General features: G+C 40.9%; 1 protein-coding gene across 1 annotated transcript in view; it reads right to left on the bottom strand.

Annotated features, from left to right (window-relative positions):
• Window positions 1-17,354, bottom strand: part of Focad (focadhesin) — a 282,156-nt gene that overhangs the window by 91,895 nt on the left and 172,907 nt on the right. The window contains exons 18-20 of the mRNA XM_051164051.1: window positions 17,066-17,183; window positions 12,709-12,894; window positions 6,457-6,578 (exon numbers count right to left, since the gene is read on the bottom strand). Coding sequence (XP_051020008.1) covers window positions 6,457-6,578; window positions 12,709-12,894; window positions 17,066-17,183 — 426 coding nt within the window. The remainder of the gene's footprint in view (window positions 1-6,456; window positions 6,579-12,708; window positions 12,895-17,065; window positions 17,184-17,354) is intronic.

The following is a 17,354-nucleotide window of genomic DNA, read 5'->3' as shown; positions in this document are numbered from 1 at the left end:
AGAAGGAAGGAAGGAAGGAAGGAAGGAAGGAAGGAAGGAAGGGAGGGAGGGAGGAAAGAAACAAAGAAAAATACACAAAACAAAAGCAAAGCAACCCTTCTAACTAGTTTAACCAAGGTTTAGTCTCAGTTTGACAAGGACAGTCTACACAACACCACCAGCCAACAGAATACACAATAGCAAAAACCTGCAAGTGCTTGTTTGTTTGTTTTAAAGATCAGAGCAAGGCAGAGATGTCACTTCTCAGCAGTCCTCTTCAGCGCCATGCTGTAAGTCCTCACTGATACAATGTAGAAACAGAGAGTGTAACACAGATTGAAGGAAAAGAAAAAAAAAAAAAAAATGAAATTGCCTCTGCCACAAACAATGTAAGTATTTACATATAAAATCCAAACTAGCTAAAGATCCAGAAATTAGTTACTTCAGCAAAGCCAGAGTGTTCAGGATTAATACACAATTGCTTTCCTATATATTTATAGTAAATAAATAGATATTAAAATTTGAGACTCAGTACTATTGTAATCACCCAAAATAAATGTATGGCTATAAATCTATAAAAATATTTAAAAGATCAACATGAGAAAACCCCCAAAGTATGAAAAATCAACATTAAGTCAAAAAATTAAAGAGATACTGATGCTCATGAACAGGAAGATTTAGCCATAATCTATGGTCCAGTGGCATCCCAACCAAAACCTAGAATGTTATTTCAGAAACACCAGCAAACTGATTCTAACCGTCATATGGCAAAGAAAAAAGAAGAAAGAGGGGCTAGAGAGCTGGCTCAGCAGTTAAGAGCACTTACTGCTCTCAGAGGACTAGGATGCTGTTGGTGCATGGTAGGTAGCTCACGTGGCCTGTAACTTCAGTTCCAGAGGATCTCATGCCCTCTTCTGGCCTCTGTAGGCTCCTGTACAAATGGAGACACATAAATTCATAGAGGCATGCACACTCACACATGAAAATAGATGATAGCTGAGCAGTGTTCTGTTGTGTATACTCTGCTATTAAATACTCAGCTACTAAAAACAAAGAAATGTTGAAATTCGCAGGCAAATGGATGGAACTAGAAATAATCACCCTGAGTGAGGTAACCCAGACTCATAAAGACATGCATGGGCATTAGCCCAACATAGATGTCCTCTAAGAAACTCCACCCAGCAGGGGATTGGAAGAGATGCTGGGACTTGCAGGCAGACTCTGGGCAGAGGGCAGAGAGTCATATGGAAAGGTGGGGTTGTGGAAGGACCCGAAGGGTTCAGGAACCTCACAGGGAGACCAGCAAGCCAGGCAGATCTGGACCCAGAGGCACCTGCCCAAACTGGTGCACCACAAGGTCAATGCATGCAGAGAACCTAGACCTCTGTTCAGATGTAGCTAACAGACAGTTCATTCTCTACATGTGTATGGGGGGGGGGGACAACTGCCCCTGACATAACTCTGGTGGACGCAATTTTATCACTTCCCCTTGTGCACACAGAGGAAGGGGATGCAGGTTATCCTGATAGGCTGTGGTCAGAAGGTAGGGGAGGACCCCCCTCCATCAAAGGTGTAGGGGAGGAGAAGAGGCGGAAGAGGAAGGGAGGGTGTGAACAGGAAGATATGGGTGAGCCAGTGTAATATAAATAAATTATAATAAATTAAAAAAGAAAATAGATGAGAGGGGAAAGATGATAGACAGACAATCTTTTAAAAAGCAACAATGAGGAATATTAGACATGTGTGACTGTGGGACCTCAAGCCTTACTATTCAGCTATAGAAAAAGTAGAGAAGCAAATCACTGGCTTACATGGGTGCAGTGAGCAGAAAGTCAAACAGAATGAATCCTAGTTGAGAAATACTTGGGTTATGTAATCGTTTCTAATTTTAACAAAGCACCTACATGATTTATAATATGAAAACATAATGTTAGCCTGACTAAATGCAAAGATGTACATTGTGCACGAGGGTAAAGACTCTGTGGTCCGAAGATTGCAGTTCCCTGGCAAGTAGCCTATGGAATGGATGCACTTATAATCCACATCAGAGCAGACATGTGACATCTCAAAGCTGTGTTTATGTTTACACAGAAGAGCACAGGGCCTAGAATTAAAGTCATACTTCTTCACTTGGACGTATATTCTTAGCTGACAGTAATTAAGCTGTATTGGTGGTGGTTGGTCTGGTCGGCCCAAATGAGCAGACTCACATACCACTAATTGTAACCTTGCCTAAGAATTTATGCCTGTTTAACCAATAAAAACTCATCACACCTGGGCAGGGCAAATAGGATAGGCATGGCTAAGGTTCTCGGGCTTTGGGGAAGATGACCGGAAGAGAGGAGGGGAGACCAGAGGAGGAAGAGCAGGAAGAAGGAACGCAGGCGCACATGGCCAGTGTGGATGGAGATGATGACAACTAGCAAGTATTTGGGATTATGGATGGGAGGCAGCTCGATAGGACTCATTAGGAGCAGATGGCATGGGATTGGGACAGGGTATGGGATACCTGTCTCATTATGGGATGTAGTTTAGAGGATTAACATCTGCCCTGCCCCAGGTGAACTAAGGCTATTTTAAAATACAACAGGTGTCTGTGTTTCACTGATTGCTAGTGGGTTAGAAAATAACCATAATAATAATTACAGGGCTAGTAATAAACATTAGGCCACAAAACTATGATTTGGGTAAAAGTACAGAAATATAGAGCATGATAACAGAAATAGAAAAGACACACTCCAAAGTAGGAGGCGTGGCCAGCAGAAGACATGGGAAGGGGAGAAATGGCTGCTGATAGAGGAGCTCAGCTGATCCAGTGAAGACTGTGTTTATAGTGACAGTCACCAGTCCTTATATCAACACTAAACGCTGAGAGACCACAGCCTAAAACACACGCCCTAAAGTATAAAAATTCCTATGTGAAGAGAGAGCCTATCTACGAACTGTCTAATAAGCACACTAGATGTGGTGTGCCTATTCAGTAAAATATTGACCTGCCATAAAGCAATGCAGACCCACTGTGTGCTATAACATGGACAAATGTTTTGAGTATTGTATATAAAATGAGTGGGTCTTAGGATGTGTGAATTATACCTTTTCTTTAAAAATTAATGAATAAAAGTTAAATTAAGCAGAAAAGAAAAATTTTTGTAATCTTGCTTCAGAGAAGAAAGAGCCATAAAAAGAAAAATATGACTATCTAGAGTCTTAAAAAATTAAAAATGTGATTTTCCAAAAGACAGTAATTTTTAAAGAAATGACAGGACTAGGTAAAAACATTTTCAAAATCCATTTCTAATGTACGATTTATATCCAAAATGTGTATAATCCTTTTTTTAGGAAATAAATTCTCAGGGAAAAAAAATAGTGAAATGATCAGAGCAGACACATCATGGAAAACCAAGAATGAAAAACAGGCACATAAGATGATCTTGAACACCATTCATCAGTACAGAAATGAGCCATCTACAGTTTCTACAGTTTTTAAAGCTAACTATTACTGTGATTAGCGGGGATGCAGGCACAGAACTCTTCTACATTACAGTGGCACTCACAAGGAGATAGCCACTGGAAAACAGTCTTCCAGCTTTATATAAAGCTCTACTTGCAGTCACCAATTGCCCCGACAATCACATTCTTAACTATTTCTCTACATAAAGGACAAAACAGATGTTAACACAAAAAATATATGAGCAATTCAGTAACGAATTATCATGAAAATGTTTATACAACCGCCAAAAACCAGAAGCAAAGCAAAGGTCCACCACCCTGTAAAACAATGAGACCCTCGGGACAAACTTCAGAGACACAAAGCAGGGTTTGAAGAAACTTCTAGAAAATGCCAAGCAGACTCCAGGAAAACTAAACAAAACTAACAACAACAAAAGAAGCAGGAGCAAGAAGAAAAGCTAAGAGTCAAGGCTGGCTTTAAATGCTTCTGGTTGACCTGAAAGGGTGCAGTGATCATCCCTAACTGCAGTTTGGTTGTCCATGATTTCTGTTGCTCTCAGTCAGTAGTCCGATAATTAGACTGGAAAATTCCACAGTGAAGTGATTTGCAGGTTTGAAGTTGCATGTTGTCTTGCACAGTCTGAGGAAACCTCATGCTGCGCCACTGTGAACGCAAAGCCTTCCTTTGCCCAGTCCATCTATGCTGTATGCACTACCTGCCCCTCAGTCCTTACTCACTCAGAGACTCCTCGGTTGCCATATCAACTTTCAAGGTATTGTTGAGCTTGTATCCAAGTAACCCATGTTTTATTCAGTAGTGGCTCTAAAGCTTAAGAGTGGTGATACTGGTAAATCAGAAATGCCAACACAAAGCCAAGAAGTAAATAAGTAAAAGCTGTGGGCTTAATAAAGAAAAAAAATTTAAATTCCCTTGATATGGTTGCTAAGCTCTACAGTAAGAAACTGAAATTGAATTCCAGGGTTCAGTTTCCAGACTCTCCCATTTAGCTGCTTTATGATCTTGAACAAATTAACAGGATCTACCTCAGAATGTGGATGTGGAGATTAAATGAATGAATATATTGCGCTCCTCTGCTTATAATTCTGAGGTCATGTCCTAATAAAACATTACAAACTGAAATGCCCTAACTTGACAATGAGCTTAATTAGCCTAACGTGCCAGGCAGGCATCGTAGCTCAGTCACACAGTAGCACACTGCAACATCCAGCAGCTCATCGCAGTGGTCATGTGGCTGGCTGAACTAGTTTGCTGCCCTTGCACAAGATCAAGAGAGAATACTGTTCTGCATGCTGCTGGCAAGCAGAAAAATGAAGATTCAAAGTACTGTTTCTACTTAAGCCATATAACCTTTGGACCATCAAAAGAAAATTCAACAAACAGTAAGCTGAAACACATCATGTCAGGGATGTGTGTGTACAGTATGTGCAGGCATAGTGACACAGTAACTGTTAAAGTACACACTAATTGTAAGTTGCTATTATTGCAACTGTTATTAGTCAATTCTTCAACACTCTCATTATTTCTCGCTAAGTAGTTTGAGAAACTAATGGATCATTCCCTCTATGCCTTTTTTACCCTGGGGGGGGGGTAGTGAGTGTGTGTGTGTGTGTGTGTGTGTGTGTGTGTGTGTGTGTGTGTGTGTGTGTTCATGTGCACGCATGGACGCCAGAAGAAGGTGCTGAACGCCTGGAGCTGGAGTTACAGACAGTTGTGAGTTGCATAACGTGGGTGCTTGACCCCAGGCTCCAGTTAACAAGGCAGTTAGCCTCCACAAACAGCATTCGCAGTGAACCACTGGGCCCTGTGAACCGAATCTGAACTACAATCCCACCATACAGTTCACAAAACTTTGTTGAAAATGCCCTCTAAGTGACTCCCAAACACTACTGTCATGTGCTCACCCCTCGGATTTTCTAGGCCCTCCCCAACACAAGCTACAAGTGCCTTAACCCAGACACGTTCCCTGTCATATGTGCAGCACATCTCACAGCTTCTGATACGTTACCTAAATTTAACATAGCTTCTACTAGCCCACGCCTTTTAAAAATTTTTCCATTCTGATAACTTTTCAAATCCACTTTTCCCAAACAGTTTAAACTTGGATTTGTCCTTTAAAAAAACCCTACATACAGAGCTTAAGGTGATAAAGGTAGCAGATCTTTCTTTTCCACACTAAGGAGATGCCTGAGACTAATAATAGATAGAGAAATAACCTGTTTTCCTCTGTTTGGTTTAAACAATTTTTTTCCCCAGAGAAACATTACTCCTCCCAGATTTCTCTCTGAATGAGGGACACTGTTATCAAAAAAGACTTCGGGTACTTTGCAGGAGGCAGCAAGATGACTCCACAGTGAAGGTGCTTGCTTGCTGCCCAGCCCAACAGCCTGACTTTCACCCACAGATGGCACAAGGTAAAAGGGAAACACTGACTCCTACAAGTTGCGCTCTAAATTCTACACGTGTCACAAGCATGCAGCTTTAAGCTAACTTAACTAAAACGGTAAAGGAGAGGGGTCAGAGGTCAGGCGGTGGCTTAGCAGACAAGAGCACTTGCCTCTGAGTCTGATGCCCTGAGTTCAATCCCCAGAAACCATACAATGAGAGGAGAAAAACACTTCCTGCAAATTGTCCTCTGACCGCCACGTGCATCATGGCATGCACAGGTATGCTGTAACATACACACATATAACCTATCTTTTTTTTAAGAGTAAGAAATGGGCCGTACTTTTTCTTTAAGCTAAAATTCAATCTAAACAATGTAAATTAAGCATTGCTGAAATAAGGAAAGAAGTAAACTCTTCGTGGCCTCTCCCTAATAACTCTGTTGGGCAGTGGGGAAGTGTCAACGGTCAAGAAACACAGGACTCTGTATCCTATTTGGTCAGCCACTAAAAGCAACCTTTACTTATTGTGGCAGAGGGAAAAACCCTCCCAAACAAAATCAGGTTCATACCCACGGAGGGAAAGGACACAAAGAGGCTGACGGGGTACAGGGCAGCACCTACTTCATGGACGAGGGCAAGGGTGGTCTGCTTGAAGCTTCGCCCTCTACTGGCCATCAGCCGGTTCAGTGGCTTGCCATCTTTACTCTGATACATGGCAACATCGTAGCAAAACAGCATGCCACCTTTCAAAAGAAATAAATTCAGAATGAGCATTTTCAATGACAAAAACATGTAAATTACATTCTCAGCAGTCCACAGTCAGAAAATCTGTATGGAAAAATTATGAATAAAAACATAAACTGTTGCACAAATGATTATTTTTGAATATTGGTAACAGAAGAAGGGGAAAAACAGATGCGGTACAAAAATTAACATTTAAAATGTAACTTATTTATAATAATTTAAAATTAACATTTATTAGTATAAATATTTACAAAAAAGAAAATTTATAATTTGCATTCATCTCACATTTTGCAAACCATTGGGCTATTAAACTTTATTCTAAAATAAGTTTCATTAAATAAAAGTATGTGCACATATTAATCTATGTCAACTATTGATAACATAAGGCCCCTAGTTTATGCCCACACATCTGACCTCACATGGGCTTCAGCAGGCCTTTGGTTGGCCAAGCTTTCCCTGCCTTTGTAGCTATGGCTAACTGAGTTCTTAGCTGAACTTCCAGCACCAGGTAGGTCCCAAGGCGATCAAAAGCCAAGGAAGCCAGTAAAGTACCTGAGAGGTAACTTATGGCCACCTCGGGTAACTTATGGCAATGTAGTAATTCTGAGTCAAGGAAAAGACATAGTCAAGGGCCAAGATGACATAAAATATACAGACTACAACATTATCAACATCTATCCTTAGTATATGACAGACAAAAGTGCACACTTTACAAACACAGCTCAGTCTATTGTTTTGCACTGAGAAGACATGTTTAAGCAGGACCCAGATCAAGAAGCAAATCACTCTGTGCATCTCAGAAGCCTCTGGGCACATCTTCTTGTCGCACCTCCAGCTCAGCGGCAGCATAGCTTCTAACAGCCATTTTGCCTATCACGGTTCTTCTTACGGACGGAGTTAGACCACAGATGCTTTCACATGTGACTTCTTTCATGAGGCCTCATTGTTCTGAGAATCATCTTACCCTTGCTGGCGGCTGTAGTCTACTTATCTTCTCATCACATCCCTTCCCGTGACTCTGCGACAACGCTACCCATTTTACATAGCACGCGTTTGCACAGCCCCTGAGTTAAACACTAGGCAAACAGTACTACTATGAACTCAAGTCTCTGGTAGCACCAACTGGGCTTAAAGTCTGTAAAAATAAAATTCCAAGTAACATAGGAATTTGTTCAGAATCAATTTTCAAAATATCATAGGAACTTCTATTTGTAGCAGCTGCCCTAGTCACCTCACCAACAACCATTGCTCAGCATCCCCAAGGAACTGTTCGGAAGCCCCTGTGGTTAGCAAAACTCATGAATAGTCAAGTCCCTTACATAAAATGACATAGTATTTGCATATAACCTGTTCACTTCCTCCTGCATTTCTTATGACATCTATTATTTATAATAAATACAATACAGATGTGGCATAAACAGTTGGCTGTGACAAGCTGGGGACTAATAACAAGAAAAGGTGTGCATATGTTCAGGACAACTGTAATTTTTAGAAATTTTTTTGATCTTCGGTTGGTTGAGTCCTCAGATGTGAAGCCACAGGACTATAGGAACAACTGCACTTGGTATTTTCTGGTTTTTGTCCATTCCAGTGGTATGACACATGATCTCATTATAGTTTTCTTGATGTTAAAGGGGACTATCTCCTCATATGGTCAATGGACATTTAAACACCTCTTGAAGTCCTGTTGGACGGTGCGAATTGTAGTCATTTCCACCGGACCCCTTCTCATCCCCATCCATTTCCTCTTGGAACCTCCCTCCCCAACAAGCTCCCTTCTATTTTCCTATTTCCCTTTTGCACGTGATCTGATGAGTTTAATTATAGTTTTTTGCCCTAGTGTGGGTAGGAGCAAAGGCAACTTAGGCTACAATATTGAAGAAAGTGACACCTGTCTCCGACACCCTTAAATGTCAACAGTCTGTTCAAGAGTATGGCTGGGAAGGTCAAAGACCCAAGGGAGGAACCGCCTACTAGTTTTGCCCAGTGGTCTGGCAGTCAGGGTGCCTTCTAACTACTGTTAGACTCACGGATTAGTGCTGAGCCCGTCTTCCATCAGAGAGACTTCCTACTGCAGTGAGCAACAGTTAACGCTGGAAATAAGGGATGGTGGCATATCCTCTTTTTAAAGGGCCAATTAAAATGGTTTCTAGGGTTTCTATTAGGTAATTTTTATTACTTTGCCAAGGTTCTTTGTGCATTCTTCAGTTGTCCTTTATCAGATATGTACATCGTAAACATCTTCAGTGTGTTTGTCATTCTTTTTAAATTAGAGCTTTCAGATCGGGAAAGATGGCTTAGTCGGTACTGTGCTTTCCACACAAGTGTGAAGACATGATGCCTAATATTGACACAGAAGCAAGGTGTGGTGCCAACTGTTTGGAGCCCAGGCACTGGGTGGGCAGAGACACGTGGATCCCTCGAGCTCACTGGGCCAACCAGCACCCAGGTGCAGCAAGAGGCCCTCACCCACATAACAAGGTAGAGGACCAAGGAAAACACTACTCTCTACATGGAAGTGCACACATGTGCACCCATGACACATGTGTATACATGGACCACACACCACAGACACAAAAGAAGTAAATAAAAATAAACACAGTAGAACTTTTAAGTACTGAGATCATGGCTTTCGTCTCCATCATTGCTATCGATTTATTGACAAACTGACTATGTGTGCTGCATTTTTCACGCTGTACTCTTTTGGTAAGCACTAATGCCCCATTACCAATTACTGTGAGTTTACAACAGTTCTTGACATCTGATAGTGCATGTCTGCCTACATTGCTGCTGCTGTTCTTCGAGACTGCCTTGGTTATTCTTGGGTATTTGTATTTCCACACAATGTTTCAAATAAGAATGTTAATTGCCAAAAAACTTACTGTACTAATTATGATTTTTACTTGAATTTATATATTAATTTAAAGAGAACTTAAATTCTTACAATATGCAGCCTTCTATCCCATAAATATATATACATCATTATACTTATTATTTTTTCAATATTATTTCTGTAGCTGAGAACATACTGGTTGCTGATTTGTTTTAGATATTCAATATTTATAATGCTATTACAGTTTTTACATTTCATTTTCTATTCATTATAGTATATACAATATAAAACTGATTTTTATATCAATCTTTATATAGATATATATGCAGCAACCTGCTGAATAGAATTCAGCTACTAACCCTAATAAGTAGCAATGGATTACTTAGGATTGTCTATGAACACAATCATGTCATCTGCAGGTAATGAATGTCTTGTTTCTTTAGTCCTTGCACGTTTTACTTCTTTTCCCCAGCTGACTGCACTGGCTACGGCTTCTAGCCCAGTATTGAGTGAGAGTGCTGATGACAGCACTCAGAGGTTTCTCCACTATCAGACAGCAAGGTCAACTATGAGTACGTGTTGGTAGTTGGTGGTTGCTCCTGAGCAGAACAAAAGTTTCCATCTATACATAATTTCCAAGGAGTCTTTTTGGCACCACGAACTTGTACTAAAATATTCAGATTTTTTCCCCCTGCTCATTGGAGTATACTGAAATGCTGGTCAGTCTTTTAAATTAACACAATTAATTATATTGGCTTTGAAACATTACATTAATTCTGTCTTATCCTTTACATATATTTGCTCATGTCAATTTCCCCTCACCCTATCTTTCCACCTGTGCTCATGTGAAAAGGGTGGAGCATAAGGTTCCTGTCTTGTAAAGTCATGGTCACCTTCTGATATTAATGTTATGCTGGTCCCATAAAGAAGCATTCACTATCTCTATGTTCCTGATATAGTCTGTATAAATTCAGTACTATTTCCCTTTTTCTCAATAAACTTTAGAAGAATTCATCAAGAAGCCACTTGTATCTAAGCTTTGTAGGAGAAATATTAGGTTAAAGAATAAATTTCTTCAGAAAATATAAAAGTGTTCATACCCTGTCTATCTCCTATCAGTCTCAGATTTTGAGGAACTTCTGTATCTCACTTAATTTTTGAAGGACAGTGACTAAAGTGTCTTTGTGGCGTTTATCTTTCTGAGCAGAGCAGATCTGAAGCAGCATTCCCTTTGGTGTTGTTCAGAAAAGCTTTCGCAGCCTTCCATAGTCACAGATTTTGTAAAGTCTTTACTTTATGAGCCTCTGTATGTCTTTGGCCATAGATTTTTATGATCTTCACGTGGTTTTGCTATTCTTTCGAAGGCTCTTTTAAAGAGAAGTTCGGTTTCTTTCCTTGTTTCTAATATGCGTATTGAAAGTATACATTTCTGTCCTGGCTTCTGCCAATTTGATACAAGCTGGAAATGCCTGGAGAGAAATCTCAACTGAGAAAACGCCTCCATCACATTGGTCTGCAGCAAAATCGGTAGGGCGTTTTCCTAACATTAATGATTGATGTGGGAGCGCCCAGCCTACTGTGGCCAGTGCTGCCCCGGGGCTGGGTAAGGGACAGGGAGACAGTACCCAGCACCTTCAGTGATCTCCACTTCAGTTCCGGCCTCCTGGCTCCTGTCTTGAGTTCCTGCCCTGACTTCTCTTGGTGAGAGACTGTAAAGTGTAAGGGGAAATAAATTCCCTCCACCCTCAGTTTGCTTTTGGCCATGGTATTTTAGCAGAGCAATGGAAAACAAATTAAGACCATTCCCTTCTAAAAACCACTGCAGTAGCTAGAGAGATGACTCCATTGGTAAAAGCGTGAGAACTTAAGTTTGGATTCCAGCTAGTGAGCATGCACGTGAGCACGCACAAACACATGCCAACCATAGTATACACAGGTACACCTAAAGCTCTAATGCTGTGGGAAGGGAAACAAGAGGGTTCCTGGGGCTTGCTAGCTACTAGCACCGCACAAGGTTCAGTGACAAACTCTGCCTCAAAGGGATAATGTGGGAAAAGGACACGGTATGTCCTCCTCTGGCCTCCCTCCACAAAAATACACATGGGCGAATATACTCCCACACAAACTGTGCATCTCCACACACATATCCATTTGTTCATTTACATGCACACACACAAAATCAATCAGACAAGAGAAAAAACATTGAAGCTACATCCTACAAGCTGTTACATGGTTTGTCTTTGCTATTGTGCAGTTCCAATTAAATTCTGAATTATCTTTATTGGTGTATTCACTATATAAAATAATTGGCTCCACTGTGTCATTTCTGTAAATGCACATCATGTGCTCTGATCATATGTATGCCATGATCACCTCTTAGCTCCTACCTCCTCTTAGCACCCTTCCTCTGTCCAGTCTACTCGATTTCCATGCCCTATTTTTAAAAATCAAGATTGCAAACATGCACTGTAGCCTTCTCATTCTGACTTATGCCACTCACTTAGTATGGGGACATACAGTTTTCCTGCAATGACATGACTTTGCTCTTTATGTTAGAATATATATATATAATTATTATCATTAGTAGTAGTAGTAGTAGTAGTCACTGATTTGTGACCAGTGACATACTAAATATAAAAGTGCAAGTATATTATATTGTATTATATTATATTTATTATATTATATGCTAACTTTGATTGCTTTGGGTAAAACCAGAAAGTGGTACATAGGGATCATAAGGCAGTTCAACTTCTCACCTTCTGGGAAACATCTATACTGCCTTCCATAGCAGCTAAGCTGATTTACAGTTCCAACAACAGTGTATGAGCATCCCTTGCTCACTGTGTCTTTACCTGCATTTCTTGTTTTTTCTGTTGATAATGGCCCTTCTGACTCGGCAAAGCTGGAATTTCAGTGGAGTCATGATTTCATTTCCATGATGGCTAAGAACATTAAAACTGCGTCCACACATTTGCTGGCCACTGGTTGCTCTTTTCCCCAACAGGCCTGGCCTCTGCCTGAGCCAGCTCCCAATCAAGTAAATATGCACAAAGGGGGGAAACTGTTTAAAATATTCTCCTCGTTTTGGAATTTGAAGCTATCCATTTGTCTTTACTTCTACAGTTTCCTAATTCCTTTTCAAGTCTGGGTGTTTGTTTGTAACTTTTCTAGCTGTGCGTAAATGTTAACAGCACCCCAGCAATGTCCTACCATGTAACTGGTTACAGTTCGACAGGAAGTACAAGTTGAGGCATGACGCTATGAACGCGCACTTCCCCACCATGTAGTGTTCTTACCTGCCAGGCCAGGTTTCAATCCTGGCTGCTTGTTTGTTTCATACATTTTCAGTACAAAATTGGGGATTCCTGCTACCGTCTTCCCTTGGTCTGCGCGGATGCCTCCTTTCAATGCAGAGTGATATATCCCACGGGGCATGTTCACCATTTCTTGCTTCACAAGAGATGTAAAGAATTCCTCCAAAGCTGGAATAGAATAAAGTGAGCTCAAAACCCAAATAAATGTGGCATTCCAGAAGAGAAGCACTCAGTTTTAACAGGTTCACAGACATCTAGCTATATTTCAGGTTGAGCCTCACAAGGTGAAAGATAAACTACTGGCCCTCATCAGTTTCTTAAACTTTCCCAAATTAGAACGAAGTACCACACTGAGCAAGTATTCTTAGTTCTCGTTCTTACTTCTTCTCTTCTTACATGTCATCCATTGACAAGATCTTGTGGCTCCACCTTCAGAGTCCTTCTTTTTACAACCACTCTTATGAAACCCAGCCTAGTTATTGTCTTTGTCCTTCCTCAAATATACTAATATAAACACTAGCCTTTAGATTCTTCTTCCTCATGATCACCCGTGCAGCGTCCTCCAGCTAGAAGCTGAGGATGTCTCTTCCTTGCTTAGTACTATCCAATAGCTTTCACTGCATTTTTTGAAAGAAAGAAAGAAAGAAAGAAAGAAAGAAAGAAAGAAAGAAAGAACAGAAAAATTGTACAGCCTCTGACCACAAATAAGGGATCATCATGACTCTCCCCTCTGACCTTGTTTCTGCCATGTTCCCTTCGTGCTAACTTAAAAACGTCTTTCCAAATACCCTCTTCCTATTCTTCAAAAATATAGACTTGATGTGCTGTGCAGAACTGCGAGGCTTGCTGGCTGTCTAGCTGGAGCACACTGTTTCCAGACCTCTGGATGTTTTCGTAGAGCCCTTTTAGAACCAAGCACCACTCCTTAGCAATGTTAGCACAAGTAGTAAAAATGGAGAGATCCATTCATGCCTACACTCCTTCCTAGGAAGCTCATGATCTCTGTCATTTGACATTGTGTGAACTACAAAACAACAAAAAGATGTAGGGACACAAGACAAGATGTAAAAAAAAATTAAAAAAATAATAATAATCTGGTAAGACTTAGGGTTCATATTTGAGTGTCATTTCCACAAGGACCACTAGAGGCTGCCTAATACAGAAATAAAAACAAAGCATTAGTGCTAAACAAACCACAGTGGAAAAAACAAAACGAGAACCTTCTGCATGTTCCTCTAATAGGAAAAGAAAGACGAGGGTCCACCCATCCACACCCAAATTTCGATAGGAATATTTCTACCTCAAGGTCTCTAAACGACCATGATTTAAAGTTAGCACTCACAGGCACATCTCTTAAGTGACCCTCTATCTTTCTGTATAATCTCCTGGATGCAGCCAAACTTACCCATGAAAAGGGAGGAGAGGGACTGGGCAAGTAGCTCCGTTGGTAAAATACAAGGCAGAGCACGAGAACCTAGGTTTGATGCCTGGCACCTATACAAAAAGGCCAAGTGAGGCAGCGCGCACATGCCATCCCAGCACTGAGGAGTCAAACACAGAGGATGCCTGCAACTTGACAGACGACAGTCTACCCAAGTGGCAAGGCCCAGGTACATGCCAAAACTCTGACTCAGAAAGTAAGGATGTCGATCTGTGGTCTGCACACAGACAGACAGGCAGACAGACACACAATGTTAACCTCTGTTCTATATACATGCATGAACATATGTAAAGGTGTACATACACTACACACATACAACATATATACACAATGCCTATCTCTGGTCTTTACACATGCACACACACAAACACACACACTGTCAATGTCTAATCTATATACATGCATGCACATATGTAAAGGTATACATATAATACACATCACAATGTATCAACCTCTGGTCTATACACATACATAAACACACACACACACACACACACAGTACTGAGAACACCTAATGAGGGCAGTTTCTAATGACTTCTCCACAGTTGCCCTCTACCATTCTCAATACTGTTCTAAAACGAAGCTTTAAGAAATGCAGCAACAGGCTGCTCATTGTTTCAACCAATGAAAGGCACTGGCAGGAGATCAAAGGGTAAAAATACAGTGAAGTCAGGGAACTTACTCCCTCAACACTGTCCAACAGGTTACCACAGGCTGCCTGCACCCTTGTTAAGAGGGCTGTCTCCCCTTAGGCAGCTCCATCTGTGACAGGCATATCTCTGTCCCTCCCTAAACAGGCCAAAGGATCTTAGCTCTTCTCAGATGATTCATCGTGTCTAATGAATTTCCATAAACTTTAAAAACACAATTATAAAAAATCACTTTATTAAAGTTTTTCAATTATTCCACTGAGCATGAACCCCTTCTCATAATGACCCTGGTGAATATAACATCCTCAAGTGAATGGTCTGGAATCATGGGCTTTGTTCTCCAACTCATGAACACTTGGGACAGGCATGACTGCTCCAAGCTCAGTCTGAGAACGGACTTTTTAAATGTGTGTGAGACAGGAGCACTTTGTAAGAGAGGGTGACTTCATGCTTCTTGAGGAAGAACTGTGTCTGACAAAAGGGACAAGCACACATGGCAGAAGAGGGTGCACTTGCCAGTGCAGGGTCTCAGCAATGGAAAGCTGGCTACATTCCAGCTCTGTGGTCAATAGAAGCCTCTCAGCTTCCTCCTGGAGATGTGAGTAGGGACAAGGTGCAGGCACTGGAATGAAGCCACTACAGAGAGCGCCATCTTTTCCGGGCTCACTGTAAAGAAGAGGGGAAATAAAAGCATGGCGTCGTTGGCTATGCTCCACTGCAGAGTTTGTACTGACAGGGCTTCTGTCTGTAAACTAACAGTACACGTTTGGCTAGATTTTTAGGGAATCTCTATCTGTTGTGAAACTAAGAAAAAGAGATATGGTGCACACTTTAATCCCAGCATACAGGGAGGCAGAGGCAGGCATATCTCTGTGAGTTCGAGACCAGCCTGGTCTACATGGCTGCCAAGGCTACACACAGAATCCCCGTCTCAAAAATCAAAAAATCAAACAAGCTAACAGCACTACAGATCACTATAACCACGTTATAACAGTGACTACATTGAGAAGATATGCCTTTCTTTTATTAAACCTCATTTTCAAGTTGGCATGTATATATGTCCAAGGTAGAATTTGAAGAAAAAGCAAAATATTGGCTAACTCTGAAGAGCTTCAAATCACAAAAGATCATGTATGGGATTTTTAATAGTCAGAAGATAAATTTTTAAATAATATCAAATTTGAATCACAGCCCATAATCCATATTTTAGCTATAATCACTTACTGTTTCTTGGGGAAGATTTAAATAGAGGCAGTGAAAGTGTTGCATTTGTGAACACACATGCACAGCATGCCTCCAATAAACTTTATATCAAAACTGAAGAACCACATAATTTGACCCTTAAAATTATTAAAAACAAAAACAAAAAGTCATGGTCTCACTATGTAGCCCTGGATAACCTGGAACTCACTGCATAGACCTGGCTACCCTCAAGTCCATCGTACCTGGCAAAAGTATAGCCCCAGATTCCAGCTCTGGCCCTTCTCTTCTGCCTCATCAGCTCGCCCCACCTGTGTGCAGCAGAGCACTCACCTTGATTCTTTTTTTTAAATTAATGAATTTACTTTTGGATAATGTACAAATAAGGTAGCCATTAATTTATAGCCCTCAAACTTTAACGGCGTGGTTAGTGTACTTTATAGAAAGAATAAATTAGGCTGGAGAGATGCCTCAGCAGCTAAGAGTCTTGGTGTTCTTGCAGAGGACCTTGGTTCTATTCCCCACACCCATGTGGCAGCTCACACTTGTCTGTAACCCTGCCTCAGGCACCAGGCGTGCACGTAGCACACAGGGCAAGACACCCAAACACATTTAAAAAAATTTAAAAGGAAGAAAAAACTCATAATGGTAAAACTACCAGTGAATTTCTCAAATGATGAAAGATCTTCTTTCTCACTTAGCTTGTAACAAAGAGGCATTAATTAGAGAAGTGACCTTGAGTCCCAATGCAGATTTGTCTTACACAATAAACAGCTTTGAAATAACCCCTAGTTATCGTCGAGAACAGCTGTTTAAACTTACTTTCCAGCTCCATGTTACTGCCATCCGATGGTTTCGCCGTGGTTAAAGCAGCCTCTTGTCTATGGCCCTCTAGAATACCCAGGTACACTTACCATTTCAGCTAGAAAGTATCTATATGAGAGTAAACTACAGCATGCACACACCAAACAAACAAACAGAAAGTTGTCACAATTTATCAGACAGGCCAAATCACTGGCAATCAGTGTGGCTGTCAAATGGGAGTCACCTGGTAAGACTGAAGGAGGGGTGATCGTCAAGAGTCTGAGGTAGCAAGAGCCAGGAATGGAAAGATCCACAGACTCCTCTTCATCCAGCTCATCAGGAACGGGCACTTCCGGCCTTATCTGAAATGAGTAATGTTAGAGAGGATGGCAATAAAACATGTGAAATATATTCTGAGCTGACTCTCACGTTAGGATTTAAAAATTGTCTTAGATTCAATCACTCTTTAATAGCAAAGGAAAACTTAAATAAAAATTTAAAGCCGAGCATGGTGGTACACACTTTTAATCCCA

The sequence above is a fragment of the Acomys russatus genome, chromosome 2, assembly GCF_903995435.1.
Source record: "Acomys russatus chromosome 2, mAcoRus1.1, whole genome shotgun sequence".
Lineage (NCBI taxonomy): Eukaryota > Metazoa > Chordata > Mammalia > Rodentia > Muridae > Acomys > Acomys russatus.
Note: the sequence above shows the minus strand (reverse complement) of the source record. Positions and strands in the feature narration are given on the sequence as shown.